Raw genomic sequence first — 16,264 nt, forward strand, 5'->3', positions numbered from 1 at the left:
TCTGTAGTAAACCCTAACATATAAATGAAATGTGTCTTTATATCAACAAGAAAATCTTTGGAAAACTCAACAACTAGAACTCTAATTATCTCACTTTGGTTGGTAGAATTCAAGTATGTTAAAAGATTCTCTCCTTGAATATTGGGTGTAAGTTTGTCTTCTTCCTGCTTATTTTATTTAAATCAATTTGGTCTTCCATATAAATCTATTAGGACCATTTCGTGGATAGCCAAGGGATTACTTTGGAAATAAAATGGATAGCCAAAGCTTCATAAGGTAATGAATTATGGATTATGATTAGAATTAGGATTATTATACATTGTTAGGGATAGGGTTCACATGTAAATTAGTTCATTACCTGACATGATCTACACTTATAGTTTGCAAGAAGGTTTTCAACTTGGTGCCATACTCTATTTTTGAGATCTTCTGAAATTGCTTTTGTAAGAGATGTTTATCTCAATACCTGTATATGTACATAATATGATGGTGCTTCCCCCTACATATATACTCAATATACTTTACACATTATATGAAACTTCTTATATTTTCACCTTTACATCTTTTCCCCCTTTCTAATGTAAATGCCAAAGGTGAATTTTACATGGTTATTCCAAAATGTGACTAGAAGTCAGAACATACCTTTAGAATTAGTGCCATTGTCTTGTCCCAGTTTTCTTGTAACATCTCAAGTGTTTATGTGCAATGTAATCTAAACTTCTGCTGATAATTCTATCATCTGATCAACAATGGAGAAATTGTTAGCATGTGCTCTATGACATGAGTGTTTTTGACACCTTTCTAGAGAATACTTTTTATTAGCCAACTACTTTTTGTAGAACTAAGCGGATAATAGTTAGGATTCAAACTACAATCATGAATATTTTTTAATCAATTCATAATTCTATCTCTAAGCTTTCATTAGATAATTGTAACCTTAACTCTCGTCTTAGGACTGGTAATTGTAACTAAAACCATAATCCTAGGTAAGTTCCCTAACATTAAAGGATCACAATCATTATAATAATCTTAAGCTTAGCCATCATGAAAACTATTAACATAACAAAATTGTAAACCATAACCTTGTCATAATCTTAACTTTGTTTCATCCTGAGACATGAACATGTATAATCCATAATGAGTTCATACTTAAAAATTTAGTATTTAATGTTTAATTTGACTTAAGTGTTTAACTTTATTAATAATTTAATTGATATAATTTTAATAAAGATATGCACATTTATATAGATCTAGTTGATAAATTTTAGATTTAAATTTTATTAAATAGTAATTTTGTCATACATGTATTATGTTGTGATGTATTTTTGATGTGTTTTATGTTTTATGTTGTTTAAATATATATGCAAATTATATTTGATGGACCCACCGCCACCCCCTCCCCCTCCCATACCCTCACCTCTTCCACCTCCATATCCACCTCCACCTCCACCTCCACCCCCACCCACACCTCCACCACCCACCGCGGATGAGCTCCGTGAGACCATGAGGCGTAACCTCAACGACCTCATGAGTGATATAGAGGCTATCTAACGTGAGAGCCACCCCCCCCACCTACTACGTATTAAAGATAGCATGCAAGGCGTTGTTGACTCCATTCATCATTTTGATGTAGATATCGATTCATTTAGATCATGGAGGGAAAGCATGTGTGCCTTCTACTCTGATGGCTTATCATATAGAGAGGTTTACAACCTACATATAGGTAAAGGAAATTTTTAATATTATTTTTTAAACCCTAATACGGGTGAACCAATTAGTGACAAGAAGCCTCGCATTTCTATTAGGTGGTGTACACATCCGCGCATAGTAGCACATTTTTGGGAGCGTTGGTGGATGGTATTTGACCATCCACCACACGCTAATCATGAGGTGCCCATGTACTTCCTTAGGAATTTATGGGCTGAGTTTGAGTTGGGTTTGAAACCCAACTATTTTGATATGAAAGCATTTCAGGGGGTTGGTAGAGGGATGCCTCAAGATAGGCCTAGGGCAAAGCTAAGTAACAGAACGAGAAACTGCAGGTGAGCTGAGCCCCTTGTACCTCTTCCTGTGCCTGTTGTGCCTACTCCTCACCATCATCGTGCAATTTCATCTACTTTTACCCATTTGAGTGCCCTTTCGGGCAATTTAGTACAGCAGTGGATGCAGGTGGTACATGCTCCTCCACTTGGACATGTTTGTACTAGCTGTGGAGGCATATGCATAAGCCCCCAGAGTGATCTTGGTGTAGCACATGATGGCCATTATGCTGAGGGTGCAGATTTTGATGATGATGTATACGCTGCCCGTGGTGATGGTAGTAACGAGATAGACGTGTCATCATGTGTTGAGCTCATGCAGCAGGGAGAGCCTGGAGAGAGTCAAGAGCAGCAGGTAAAATTTTAATTTCAATATAAATATAAAGTGCACATAATTATTTACTTTCTACATATATGTGTAATTGTATTAACTATATTAATTTGTACTTTTCAAATAATAGAGGATGGATGACACTATTCCTCCTAGGAGGCAGTATAGTCTTTTTTCGAGATCTACAAATGTTGGCGTCCCTTATACGGTATGCACTTTGAATTACACTATAAAAATGTACATTCAAATTAGAATTTAATAACATGTGCTCATATGTTCTTTTTATTTGATTTTGTAGGGATTGTCTACATGTACACATACTGATGTTAGTACAAGTCCTACTCCAGTTACCACTGAGGCACAACCTCAAATACATGCGGTATGAACTTTTGACTGAAGACAAATAATTTGTATTATTTTTATGTATGTACATTATTATTAACTTATAATCTGAACAATTTTGACTCACATGTATATATATTTTATGTGTTTTGATTTTACGAACAGGAGCATGGATATCATACTCATCCATACAGGCCTCGGTATAGTCTATTTTCGACTCCATCTTATGATTATCGTGCTAGCATACCTGTAGACACATCTGTGACATTGGCTACCACTCAGGTATGATATATACATTATATATACATGTTTAATTTATAGTGTATAAAAAATGTAGTCTACAAATTATGTACTTTGTAATTATATTCATGTATATTTAATTTTGACTAAACATTTATGTATCCATAATTTTAGGAGTACGTCACCACGAGTGTTGCTGAGAGCACAAGACTTAGCCAGATGGAGGTACCTACATTGTCATTTGAGGTCAGTATTGTGATTTATGTACATAATGTATAGTTCATTATGCTCTAAAATCAAATTAAAAAAATGTATGTATTGTAAATTACAGGACCTCACCATTGCTGCATTTGGTAGTTTTGATAGTGCGCCTCCTCCTGTTACTGAGGGACACCCATCTCATGTGGTGTAATTTATTTTATTATGTAGTGAATATTTAATTTATTTGCAAGCTAGATTTTGAGACCCATTTCAATTAAGCAAGTACATGATGAGACGTGCCTCCTGTTACACAGGGTGATACATCTACCTCACAGGGTGTCCGACATGACGAGACGACTCATATTACACATGATGATCCATTTGAGTCCTCTTCGCGTGGAGCAAAGAGGACATTTGATCAGATAGATTAGGTCTTGTTGGCACCTATAGATTTTGTTTTTATGATGTATATATATATATATATATATATATATAAAATTTATGATGTATGTACACTTTGTGTTAGGATAGTTAAAACTATATGTTAGACCATGTATTTTTTCACTTCATAGATCATGTTATGATGTATGTTAGACCATGTACTATTTTTTTACGATTTCTTATCGTGCTTGTGTATGTAGTACATATATTACTATGTTTCACCATGTTTTAAGTATATTCAAACCATTTTCTTTATTCTGACATATTTTATTCATGAACATATGACACATTTTGTAAGTATATATGCAAGATGAACAATAATTTTAACTATCTATAGAGCATTATTGGATAAATATCACATCAAATTTATGCATTGAGATAATTCATACAAATAAAATTGACCTACTCGATTAAAAAATGTATTGATAACTACCTAATGTATCATAAGTGATCTTAATGTGTTGTTTGGTAATGTAAGACTCATTATCACCTAATAAGACCTATTATGTGGCAACTTAAACATATGAATACCTATCATAATGTATAATAGACATAATGACTTATTAGGACTCCCATGTCCCCTTAAGACACACATGTATGGATAACATACCTAACAATGTACATCATGTAAGTGATCTTAATGTGTTGTTTGGTAATGAAAGATATAATCAATACAATGAATACAATGAGTAATGATCTTTAAATTATCATGTGCAAGTCACTTGTTTTTAATATTACAATCAATAGTAATTTGAAACTTCAAACAAACATTAATTTAAACATGATTGAATGTAAAAGTAATAGAACAAAATAGGAGGTCATTACTTAAATTGACAATTAATTTATAATAATTTATCAAGTGCACATACCTTTAACTTTCAAATAGAAGTAAACTCTCATTTTTGAATTAGTTTGTACAACATATTTCACAATATATGTAAGACAATTTCAATGATATATTTATAGTTCACTGAACTCATTTGAAACATAAAATTGGTTAAACGCATCTCTTCAAATGAGGTCCTGTAAAATAAAAATGTAAAACAAAAACACACATGTTAATAAACACATAAATTAATATTCAAGGTATCTGAACTATGTAAATATATATGTGTAATTTGTATGTACTTACTATGTGAAATTGCACAAGATGTTGATTTTCGATCCACTTTAACACTTAAATTAGCATAAATTGTAATTGAGACCTGAATAAGACGTATATAAGTTCTCTAAATTGGTATTGAGAACACAAACATACATGTAATTAAGTTATATAAGTACATATATATATAAATAATACAATAATGAAAAAACTTACATGTGTTTGATTTAAATGTAGTCATCTCACTGTACCATCTGCATCCTCTCTCTTTTGCAATGCATCTATGATTGTCTTGTGCTCGTCCATTGAAATTGTCCATAATACCTTATTGGCGGGTCTCCCTTTGTACCTTTCTAATTTGATATTTGTTGCCACAACCAAATGAGAATAGTGTAAAATCTTCTTTTCAGTTTGGTAGTCTTCAAATGCTGGCAAACCATTTCTTCTTGTTAGGTATCTATGTAGCCAAGTGCCAACTACAACAACAGACCTAATTGGATACTCAAAACCATCATCGTCCACTTGATGACATGTCATTTTTTTCTTAGGTTCCACACATCTAGCTAGCCAATACTCAGTCTATTCATCATTATCACTAGGTGCAATAACAGCATAAACATGTCCTACAAGATAAGATAAAGTATAGAAACACTTTAATCACTCGTGTACATATGCAAATTATATAAATTGAAGCATGAGATCGCAAAAAAATCTAATTAAATTGTGCATACCAGGTTCTATGAGGTCTGAAATACGATCATAGTCTTTTGATGCAAAAGTAACATTTTGGCCTTCATTTACTATATCATCTTCAAAATGCGTGTTAGTAGGTGCTAATGATCTTTGTTGCCAATCTTCAACCCATTCTGTATTCTCACATTCTTCCCATTCACCTACAAGAGAAAATTGACAAAAACAAGCCAGCTCCCTAGTCCATATAGTCCAAGTGTTAGAATCTGAACTCCTAAATGAATGCCATTTAGCTGAACCACTAATTGTATCACAATCATATCTTGAAGGGATATTATTTTCTTCAACTAGGTAGAAGAAACGTTTGATTGTAGAGTTTTGACTTGATCCCGTGTATAAATATTTGTTACACCATTCGACAATCTCATGTGCATTTTTGAATTTAGCTCTTTCCTCAAATTTTAATTTCTCTTTACTAAGGGCTCTCTTCACACATGCACCAGTACCATCATGTTCTCCTTTACCATGTCCAGCCTCAAAAAAACTCCACACATGCTGGATGCTAGTTTGCTTATGTGTCCTACTCAACTAATAGAACATTCTAGCATTCTTGAATTGTCCTGTACAATTATTTGACCATATCCAATGTTGTGTCATTTGAATTTGTCTTTCTTTTAAATTATCATAAAAGACCTTGAAACAATATTGGAAAAACTCAGATGAATGGAGTTTATTATCACTTAAATAAAAATGGTACTCTCTCAATATTTTTCGATCCTCCTCTGTACTATTAGGTGCATGCCTATAAACTATATGAACATAAATTGTTACTTGCACTGAATTGAAAAGAAAGTATTGATCATTAGGTGGCTTACAAGACAAACCTGATATGAAATCTTTTATAGTTTGAGGTGGTATTTTTATACCACATTCTTGCAACATTTCTTTACTATGCATGGTACCATGTATAGATTGAAATACATCATAATAGTAACAAAATTGAATATGAGTTTTACAACAACATGTGATTCTTTCCTTGTTAATCCTTACATACCATGGTTTACACTTTTCAAAAGATCTTTGACTAATGGTAATATTTAATACCTTACCATCTACAAATTTTTTAAACAATTCAGTTTGAGTCATGTCCAAAAGGTGTTTAGGATGTGGATCACGTATTTTTGACCCAATTATCAATTTAAGAACATCTCTTGAATTAGGTGATACTCTTGTATTATCATGCCAAAAATTTTCAATCAAACTTTTGATTTCACTAGTAAGTTTCATATCACATCTGGGGAGTCTACCACTAGAAGTCCATAAAATATTTGCTGGATCACATTCAAAGTTAACCCTTCTCTTTACGGCTCTTTCTAAAGTCTTACGATTCACATTAAGATATCCACTTATGTTGGTAATCAATCTTTTGTCAGATGTTGATTTGTTAACTAAAGCTTTTGTTATTGCTCGTCGTGCTGCATTCTTATCTTTAGACCGGCTTCTCTTTTCGATAACATCAAAGGCACTAGCAACAGTGGATACAACTTGTTTTAAAGACTCATTTTTATTCTTGGGTTTTGCATACATTCCCAACCTTCTCATTACTTTTCACATTTTAGACATTTTAATTAGTTGCAACATTAGCTGACATTGAAACCCAAATTTCTTATTATAAAAAAAATGCCTATACAATCTATTAGCATGTGTCCTAATTTGTCTCCATGAAACCAATCCCTCAAGATTATCTAACACATCATTACGAATATGAAAATTATGTTCAGACACTTTACTATCATCCTGACATGTTTGTTCATTAGTTGGTGTTTCTATGTCTACATTCATGCAATTTTTATTTTCAGACACTTTACTATTTTCACTGTTATTTGGGATTTGAATATCATTTTCAAATTTTCTTGGCATTTCTTTTGGGGCAGGCATTTCAATTGGAGTGTTTTGTGCATGATCGTTTGACAATTGCTTCTCATGAAGAAAATCTAAATCATTTAAATCGTAACCTGCTTCTAAAAAATTACCAATTTCATCACGAGAAAAAATTTGAGGGTTTGGAGACAACCTGTATTGAACGCATAATTAGAATGTGCACCTGAATTTTCTTGTATTGGGTTCTCTTCTTTGACTTCTTCATCCATCGTGGTATCTTCAATGTCTTTCTTCTTTGAAACATTGTTCAAGTCTCTAATTCTCTGTCTTCTCTCTCATTGACATTCTCTTTATTTGCTGCAATCTCCTCATCTATTAGAACTCTTGCTTTCTTCTTTCTTCGTTGTTTTGATCCCATGTTTGCACCAGTTTTGAATTTGAATCAGTAGCCTACAAATTGTATAAGAGGAAAAGAAAATAGTATAAGTGTGATGAAATTCGGTGTTGCAGGTCGAAACTGTTGTTCAATCACTTCAATCATTGAAATTGGGTCGATGGGGCAGCTTTTGGGACCCAACGGGTACATCAGAAATAGGTACCCGATTTCTTAAAAATCGGGCACCCGATTTTTTAAAACTCGGGTACCCGTTTACAAATTGGGTACGCGATTTAAAAAAATTTGGTATAACGGTTTAAAGATATCGGGCACCCGATTTTTGAATTACAAATCGGGTGCCCGATTCATGAGACATGAGCGGGAATTTGGCATGGCTCCCGACTTTTGCATGGGGTTTTGCCTTGGGGAAAGGCATGGCATAGGCTTGGTCCCACCAAGCTATGCCTTTGTACTCCTTTTTTTTCTAAGGCATTTAATCGACAATTTTTGATATTGTCATAATTTTTTTATAGTCAATCCTATTGAATTTTTCGACGAGACAAAAACCCATTATAGGTCTTGCTGTTCTGATTTCAAAAATGTAAATTTTATAGTGTTATCAGTTTATTTTCTATTTTTCCATTATTTATTAATCAAAACTATCTCCTAAACGTTGAAAAGTGACATTCACTAAAACTTTAATAACTTTTTTATTTTATAATTTTTCTTAAATTAATTTATATGTCATCAGTCTACATACAATTCTTTTGATGTTTAAAAAAAAAAAAAAAAATTGAAAAAAGTGAGATTTTGATCAAATTATGTGGTCCGTACACGAGAGGTTTTAAAATTTACCTTTATAGCCAATTAATAATTAATAATAAAAAAATTATTCAATAAAAAATTAAGAAAAAATATTGTCATCAATCTTAGGTGTATTAGGTAACTCTCTTTAAAAGGATTTGCAAAAAATCATTTATTTGTTTCAAATTATGGTGTCCGTACACGAGCATGGTATGGTCCTGAAACAGGCATTTTGAAAAAGTGGTTTTTAAAGATCCATACCAAAAAAATAATCTATCATATGGGTGCACAAATAAATTACATATTCAAAAACTAGATTCCGAACACTAAAAATTTTATTTATGGAGTTTTTCAATATTCAATCTCTAAATACCTCAAATTTTGACATCAATTGACAAAAAATTTCAAAAACAGGAAAAACACTTCCACTTTTTGGCCAAAAGTGAGACTCAACTTCTTGCACTGACCCATATAGAGAGAAAGCCTTTATATTTGCTGCAACCATAAGCATCAATCCATTCATCATAGGACATGAGAGTCAATGTTATATAATGCTTGCATATCAAACAATATCTCTTGAAAACAACCAATGCTTTATCATACTACATGTATGGAATAACTATTACACATAGATAGAAAATCATGGCAAAAGTTTAACATCTACACTTCAAAAAGGACTGATAAATAATTTCAATTTTTTTATACAAGGCACATTTGTAAATATTTGAATAGTTAATTAGTATGAATGGTCACTCTTGGAAAAATTGTCAAAGGAATTCTCATGTTAGTTCTCCAGAGATCTTCATATTGATCATCTTCCCAAACTGCCCATGAAATCTATGTTACTAAGAAGGCAAAGATGTTGCACATGTATATATAAAACAAATCCAATCAAAAAATAGTTCTTGTGAGCTTGGGCCAAATGACAGAATGCTAAGCATTTGATGGTTGAACTCAAACTCAACATAACCCAAACAACGCAATGAGCATTCAATTGGCCACATCAAAGACTCCATTTTAAAACGTCAAACTTTGTTTCAGCACACATTTTTAAAAAGACACAAATTCTAGTCATTTGAAAGCTAGAAATTCTTTTCAATAATTCAATGTAGATTGAAAATCTTTGAGCAAGATTTCTAATCTTCCCACCTTCCATCCCAATTAGTGAATATTAGGTAAACTATTAAATAACACTTTACAAGTTGAGGTGTACTCTCATACTAAGTTGTGGCAATTTAATATTTATATGGCTAAGTAATATGAATACAAATCTCTAATTGGGTTTGATTTGTGATAGTTTAGGAAGTATATTTGGACGATGGTGGATCTCTAAATGACCACAAAATTTGTGTTCTGATGGGTTGGCTCAATCTGTACCCCTTTTGCTCAATCCCCAAGAAATTTCTTACATGAGTAAGGGTTTATCAAACTCTTTGATTGCTAATGCAAAAGCATCTAAATCATTAGTCAATGGTGTATTTAGGAAATTTAATACAATTACTTGGACAAGCAAGGGTTTATCAAATTGTTTTCTTGGTAAAGCAGAAGCATTTTAATCATTATCCTATGAAATAGTTAGATAATTTTAAAGAGAACAAAATATAATTTAGACGACAATATTATACATTTCACCAATATTCTATAGAGTACAAAATTCATGATCATTTTTTATTTCGTTTCAACATTTTCTTATCCATGTTTCAATTGCATTGAATAGTTAGATGTTACTCTCTTTTCGTATCAAGAGCTTAATCATTGACTAAATGTGCACATAATTGTCAGACCATGCACAATCCATGTTAGCATTAATAGAAGAACCAAGTTAGGCTTTGCAATTAATTTTTGTAGTCTAATAATCTCACCATTTTGGAGTAAATTAATTTCTTTAGTTACATCAATTGGAATGAGTGGATAAATAGACAAAACACAAAAGATAGCAATGAGTTGGGTTGATTTGAAAAATATATTATGCAATTTTTATTAGATATTATATTTAATATAATTTAAGTTGTTTTTTTTTTAATGTTTTTACTCTCACAGCTCATTTTGGGTTTACAAGATTAACAATTGTAAGATCTAATAAGATCAAACCAAATGTTACTCATTTTTTACCTTTCTCTATCCTTATATATGGAAGACTAATAATTTTCACACATACAAATTTTGCTAATCTATTTATCTACCTCTATATCTATTTATATATCTCTTACACTCAATATTTCTCTCTCTGCACATACTTTATGTTCCTCCCTTCTTAGCTCGCTTATATCAGACACATTAATGCATACACACACATTGAAATTTCCTCTCACTGTCTATCATTCTCTTAATTCTAATTATTACCAGTAAGACAACTAACTAAGTTATTTTGATATTATATTTTATATTAGAGAGAGGTAAGGATATTGGGATTTCAAATAAAGATGAGGAGGAGAAGAGGGAGCAAAAATGAGAGGAAAATGTAACATAGAGAAATAATAGAGAGGTAGAGAGATCGAGGAGGAGCAAGGGAGACAGAGAGGTGGGGTGTTAATTAGGAAGGGTACTAAAAATAGTTTCTAATTGACCACATATCTTACATATGTGGATACAAAAATATAGGCTACACTTTTTCCTAATTGACCTCCTGCACCTATTCGGCGTACCTATTGCGCACTAAGATGCGATTGCTAGTAATATATAACCTTCATAAATGACTAACACATTTTCCCATAACATTGTCCAATCAAATGAATAAATACGAACAGGTACGACATGAGACAATGGGAGATAGCATGTCATCGCATGAGAGCTCGGCATGGCATCGTAGCCGGTGCCATAATTTTAAGTCAACTCTTTAATACTCTGACGCTCGACATTCCTCCCAGAAATCTTATTGTCGTTTCCCGAAGGTACAAGTTTACAAGAACGTCAAACAAGTTCGTTCGTGGATAAAGACTCTCGATTGTCTGACATTTATTCAGGGCAATACTACTACAAGTTGAATTAGCGGAAAGGAAGTCATGGAGGAGCATACATTGTTTTGTTTTCTTCTATTTCTCCAATGTACTTCGAGCGCTGCATTTATCGATATCATCTATTATTTTGTGTATAGAGACGATAGAAAGTTTAGATTCACGATTCAGCGTTTCTATCCACAGTTTTGACCAGATCTAATTTTGGAGACTGCAAATGTCTGTTTTGCATGTCAACAGTATTTCCGAATGACCCCCACATGGGAGACAATGCGAACTTCAATGTAGGGGAATATATTTATCATATTCATTCAGTTGGATTCTGTTTTTTCCGAAGATGAAACGGAATATGCTTTTACTTGATTCATAATTTCGATATCTCTTGTTTTAAAGATGGTATTAGCTTTTTACATGCGTAAGAAATATCGCCAGACTTTGATTCTAGCTTCCATTTAACTGTCCATGCACTTTTTCTAAACAGTCAGGCCCCGTTTGGTTGGGGAAGATGAATTGTTGACATAACCAGGTTATCTTATAACCAGGTTTTCGAAAACCTGGTTTTGTGGTTTGAAAAGTCAATGGTCCGTTTGGTTGACACGGAAGATGAATATATTGTGGACCCCACAATATTATTAAAAAAACTGTCATAAAATTCAAAACCTGGTTTTAATTTGAAATTCCACCTTTTTACTGGAAAAAAGTTCACCGGGTTATAATTTTAACCAACCAAACAACAAAGTTTTTTTGCAAAACCTGGTTTTGCCCCTGATAACCCAGTTTTGGCCCTCATCTTCCAACAACCAAATAAGGCCTCAATAATCCTGATAACTTCAAATAATACAACAAACTCTCTTTTTCATTTACTCATTTCCTATTGCAGATTCCGTTATAATAGGAAGAGAGAGTATTATGTAGGAAGAATAATTGTTGGAAAGTAGAAAATGCGATATTATATTAATTAACAACTCTCTCAAGGTTGCATTTGACAGGACATTATCCTTCCATTTTAATAGGAAAGGTTATATGGATATAGCCTACAGACAAGAACACAAATCAGGTGGAGCGGGCTAAAGCGGCAAGAGCGCCGACGAATGGAGCGTTAATGTAAGTGGCCGGCTCAGAGTGTGAATAGTCATTTCGATCGTCTCTGAATTGGTCGTTGTTATCGGGCCCTCCCACAACTGCTCCAACCAGAATGTTTGGGTTGGGGCCATTTCCATTCAATCCTAAACTGAAACCGTCATTGCAAGATATTTTCTGAGGATGGTGATAAATTGAAGGCAACGAAGATCCTCTGTGGTGAATATGCTGTGGGAACTTTGTACCGTAGCCCACCATGTATGACATTCCCAGCGGGTTGTCTCCCAGAATGTAATCAACCTTCATTAAATTATACAACGGTTAAATAATTTCAGTTTTCATTAATGAATAGAAACAAACACTGTTTTCATGTATTGTCTGTTCACCTGTCTCTTTGCAAGGGTGCGGATCCTGGTGGGAGTGACGATGCCGTTAGAACATTTAACTATTTGCTTCGAAATGTCCAAATATTTTGCGTAAGTGAAAAGCAAGAAACTCGACGACGTAACATACTGCAAATTGCTTTCACTCATCTTGAACAGAAGCCCACCTGCAACACACTTAAATAATGAACTTGTGTGTATATCCAACATAATTTAAAAATGGAATTGTGTGTTTATTAAACATAAATAATGAATGTGTGTGTATATCCAACATAAACATGGGTTAGAGGAAATCAATGCAATAGTGGAACCTGGAGTGTATTGTGAAGATGAAGTTTCGGGCAGAAGAGAGCAAACTAAGTTATCAGCATGGCCTCTGTAATCTTCTAGGGATTTCACATTTTTAACCAGAAATTCCTGCAAAATCAAAGTGTAAGACTCAGTATCTAACAGCAGCCATTATAGTAGAAGACACTGAGGTGGATTTTTCTTTTCAGCTTCATTTTTAGACCTTGGCTAAAAGAACTCTTGCTCCGGCGTGCTTTTCATCCCAACTGAATATGTTATCGCTGTCGTCAGCTCCCAAATTGGGCCCATTTGTTTGAATGTAGTTTACATACGATGGGTTTCCTGTGGCCTTTTGTAACCATGCTGCTGCCCACAATAACTCATCCTGCCATCAAAAGAGATTTTGTTTGGGTGAGTGGCTTCTACAGTAGCATTTCTATAATTGTACTTTTTCTACATCGAATATTAGACTTACACGATAACCAGAGTAGGAGCAATAGAACGGGCAAACTTCAGGCGAGAGGGCGTCACTGTAAGATCCTCTATACTTATCTGCGAAATCGAACACCTGGGAATGGTACAAAATTTCCACTTAAACTCTCAACATTTCAATAATGATTAGAACAGATGAAAAGAACGAAAATAATACATGAGCAACACTTTTGACTGAAAGTAATCGAAAGTAATGATGAATTTACCCGCATTGCAGTTTGAAGGAGAAGATTGGAATAAGACTTGTCTGATGATTTGAAGACAATGGAGGCAGCGGCGAGGGCTGCAGCAGTTTCAGCAGCCACATCTGAGCCAGGGTGTTGACTGTCCACTCTGTACACACTACGAGATGTGTCCATATCTTCTGGTCTCTCCCAACACCTGTGATCCACGTTAGGATCAGCCACCTATATGCAGCACAACACCACATGAATACTTGTTGTTTCAGAAAACATATTCTACCATTTTGTGTAGCATAAACATATATGTTACTTCTGAATTGAGGTCATAAGTTTTCCTTATCATATTACACAAACTAAATATTCCAACAATATTTCTAATCGTATTACACAATCTAACAACCAAAGTATCCATTCATGTTGTAAACCTGCACATATAAAACTCCCGGTTTGGAAGCGGCTTTGAGGAGATAATCAGTAGCCCAACGAACGGCATCCATTGCATGTTGGAGGTCGTCACCCATGTTTTCTCCAAACTCCACCACGCTCCATGAGAGCATTGTGGTGGTGAAAGCCATTGGGAACCCAAATTTCACATTATCTCCTGCGTCGTAATATCCTCCGCTCAAGTCCACCTGTCACCATAACAAACATCGTTTAGCTCCACCTATACATGAAAGCATTATTATGTCAGAAATGACTGAACAAAACAATGAATAAAGTAAGATATGAATGAGAACATACTTTTTGATCGGCTCCGTCGGAAACGGCAGAATTTCCTCTCCATCTCATCCTCTGATTTGAAGGGAGTCTGCCGGATCTCTGGCCTTCAAAAAAGAGAATGGATTTAGTGAGAGCATCCTTGTAATTATGCGAAGAAGATGCAAATCTAGTTCTGTAGTCAACCACTCTGCCTCTCACAGCCATTATTAAGCACAAGAAGCCTAAACTCAAAACTACCAGAGCTACTTTCCCACTCATTTTCGCTGCTACTCAACACTACCAGATATGCAAATGATTTGTGTCTGCTTAACTCACAAATGGCTGGTATTTATAGAACTGCAAAACGATCAATGGAGGGATGTTACTGTTCTTTAAAACGGTTATTTGTGTCCCACTGTGGTGGATGAAGAGGACACGAACGTGGAATCCCGTAAAATTAAGCTCCCTAATTCACGAGAATTCTGTTGAATTTCTATGGATTGTACGATAAACTTGAAAGAAAACAAATGTGCATGCGTTAACAGTCAAACGGTCATTTCCAACGTCGTTTCGGCGACTGCGATAGAATGAAATTTAAAATGCCACGAAGGATTCGTAGCACGAGTCAAGATTGCTCGAGGGATAGAGCGGCAACGTCTATGCAGCCACGAAAATGCACTTTCATACGAAGGAGAGGACTTAATTTTTTCAAAAGTTAGAAAAAGCAATGTAAAGAAAGTGCATTTTCGGGCGGATAGAGCGGCGTTCATGTTCGATGGCAACGTACGGTGCAGATGGTGTACAAAAAGCTTGGAGCGCATGGACCGTAGCCGAAAATGAGATGCATTGGGAAAGAATTAAAGATTAAGACAATTAAAAATACATTATCAAGGAAATCGCAAACAAGTTAAATCAAATTTAGTAAATGTTTTTGTAGGAGAAAAGATTTAGTAGTAGTGAAGACATTTTTAAAGTTGCTATGGTTGAAGATAATTGCAATGAATAAATAATAAAATAAATCATATGTGATGGAAGATATTATAGTAATACATTCTGTAACATCATATTTGTAACGTAGCATTTAATCAAGATTTACAAGCAAGAGACTTATCAAATAAATTCTTTATTAAGAAAAGAATTATGATAGATATTAAAATGAAGAATTTAAAAACCTATCCAAATCAATTTCTACCTTTTTCTGTAGAACTTTTTAAAAACGTAAATCAATATTATTTTATATTTTTAAAAATAAAATAATTTTTTAAAAAAATATATCAAATTCAATTTCTTCATTTATTCAGTGAGACCACCTTTAAAAACTGCGCTGAAATCCACTCTTTATAAAAAAATAAAAAAATATTCCTTATCTTGTATTTTTACACGAAAAAGTATTGAATGGATTACGCAAGAGATATATTATAGTGAAGTAGAAAAGCTTTTATGACTTTGGTTCCTTCACATTCACATGGAACCGGAGAAATACAGCCTTCGGGACACGCCAGCATTTGACGAATAAATCACTCTTTTAATTTGAGGCCCACGGCCATGTTAATTCTTGTGGAAAGCCTTAAGCTCTGGGGAGAATCCAAGACTAAATAGAAATCCACGCAAACTAAAATTTGCTGAAAGGGTCCCATCGAGCCGCTCATATTGGCCAAGTGAAAGAAATATTCATACACTTAAATCTTCACGTGAATTAAGTTTGAAATCTTGTGCGCCCTGACCGATATTCACGGATT

The 16,264-nt window shown here is 33.9% G+C and overlaps 1 protein-coding gene across 1 annotated transcript; it reads right to left on the reverse strand.

Annotated features, from left to right (window-relative positions):
* Positions 1–12,325: 12,325 nt before the first annotated feature.
* On the reverse strand, positions 12,326–14,951 carry LOC149568438 (endoglucanase 1-like). Its single transcript, XM_089821366.1, has 8 exons — positions 14,568–14,951; positions 14,252–14,458; positions 13,851–14,051; positions 13,628–13,720; positions 13,376–13,537; positions 13,176–13,281; positions 12,868–13,031; positions 12,326–12,781 (listed from the first exon to the last, which is right to left on the reverse strand). Exons 1-8 carry the CDS (start codon positions 14,802–14,804, stop codon positions 12,455–12,457), a joined length of 1,497 nt encoding a protein of 498 aa, XP_089677492.1. The 5' UTR covers positions 14,805–14,951; the 3' UTR covers positions 12,326–12,454.
* Positions 14,952–16,264: the final 1,313 nt, after the last annotated feature.

The sequence above is a fragment of the Cupressus sempervirens genome, chromosome 3 (assembly GCF_028749045.1).
Source record: "Cupressus sempervirens isolate cs-2001-9-10 chromosome 3, ASM2874904v1, whole genome shotgun sequence".
Lineage (NCBI taxonomy): Eukaryota > Viridiplantae > Streptophyta > Pinopsida > Cupressales > Cupressaceae > Cupressus > Cupressus sempervirens.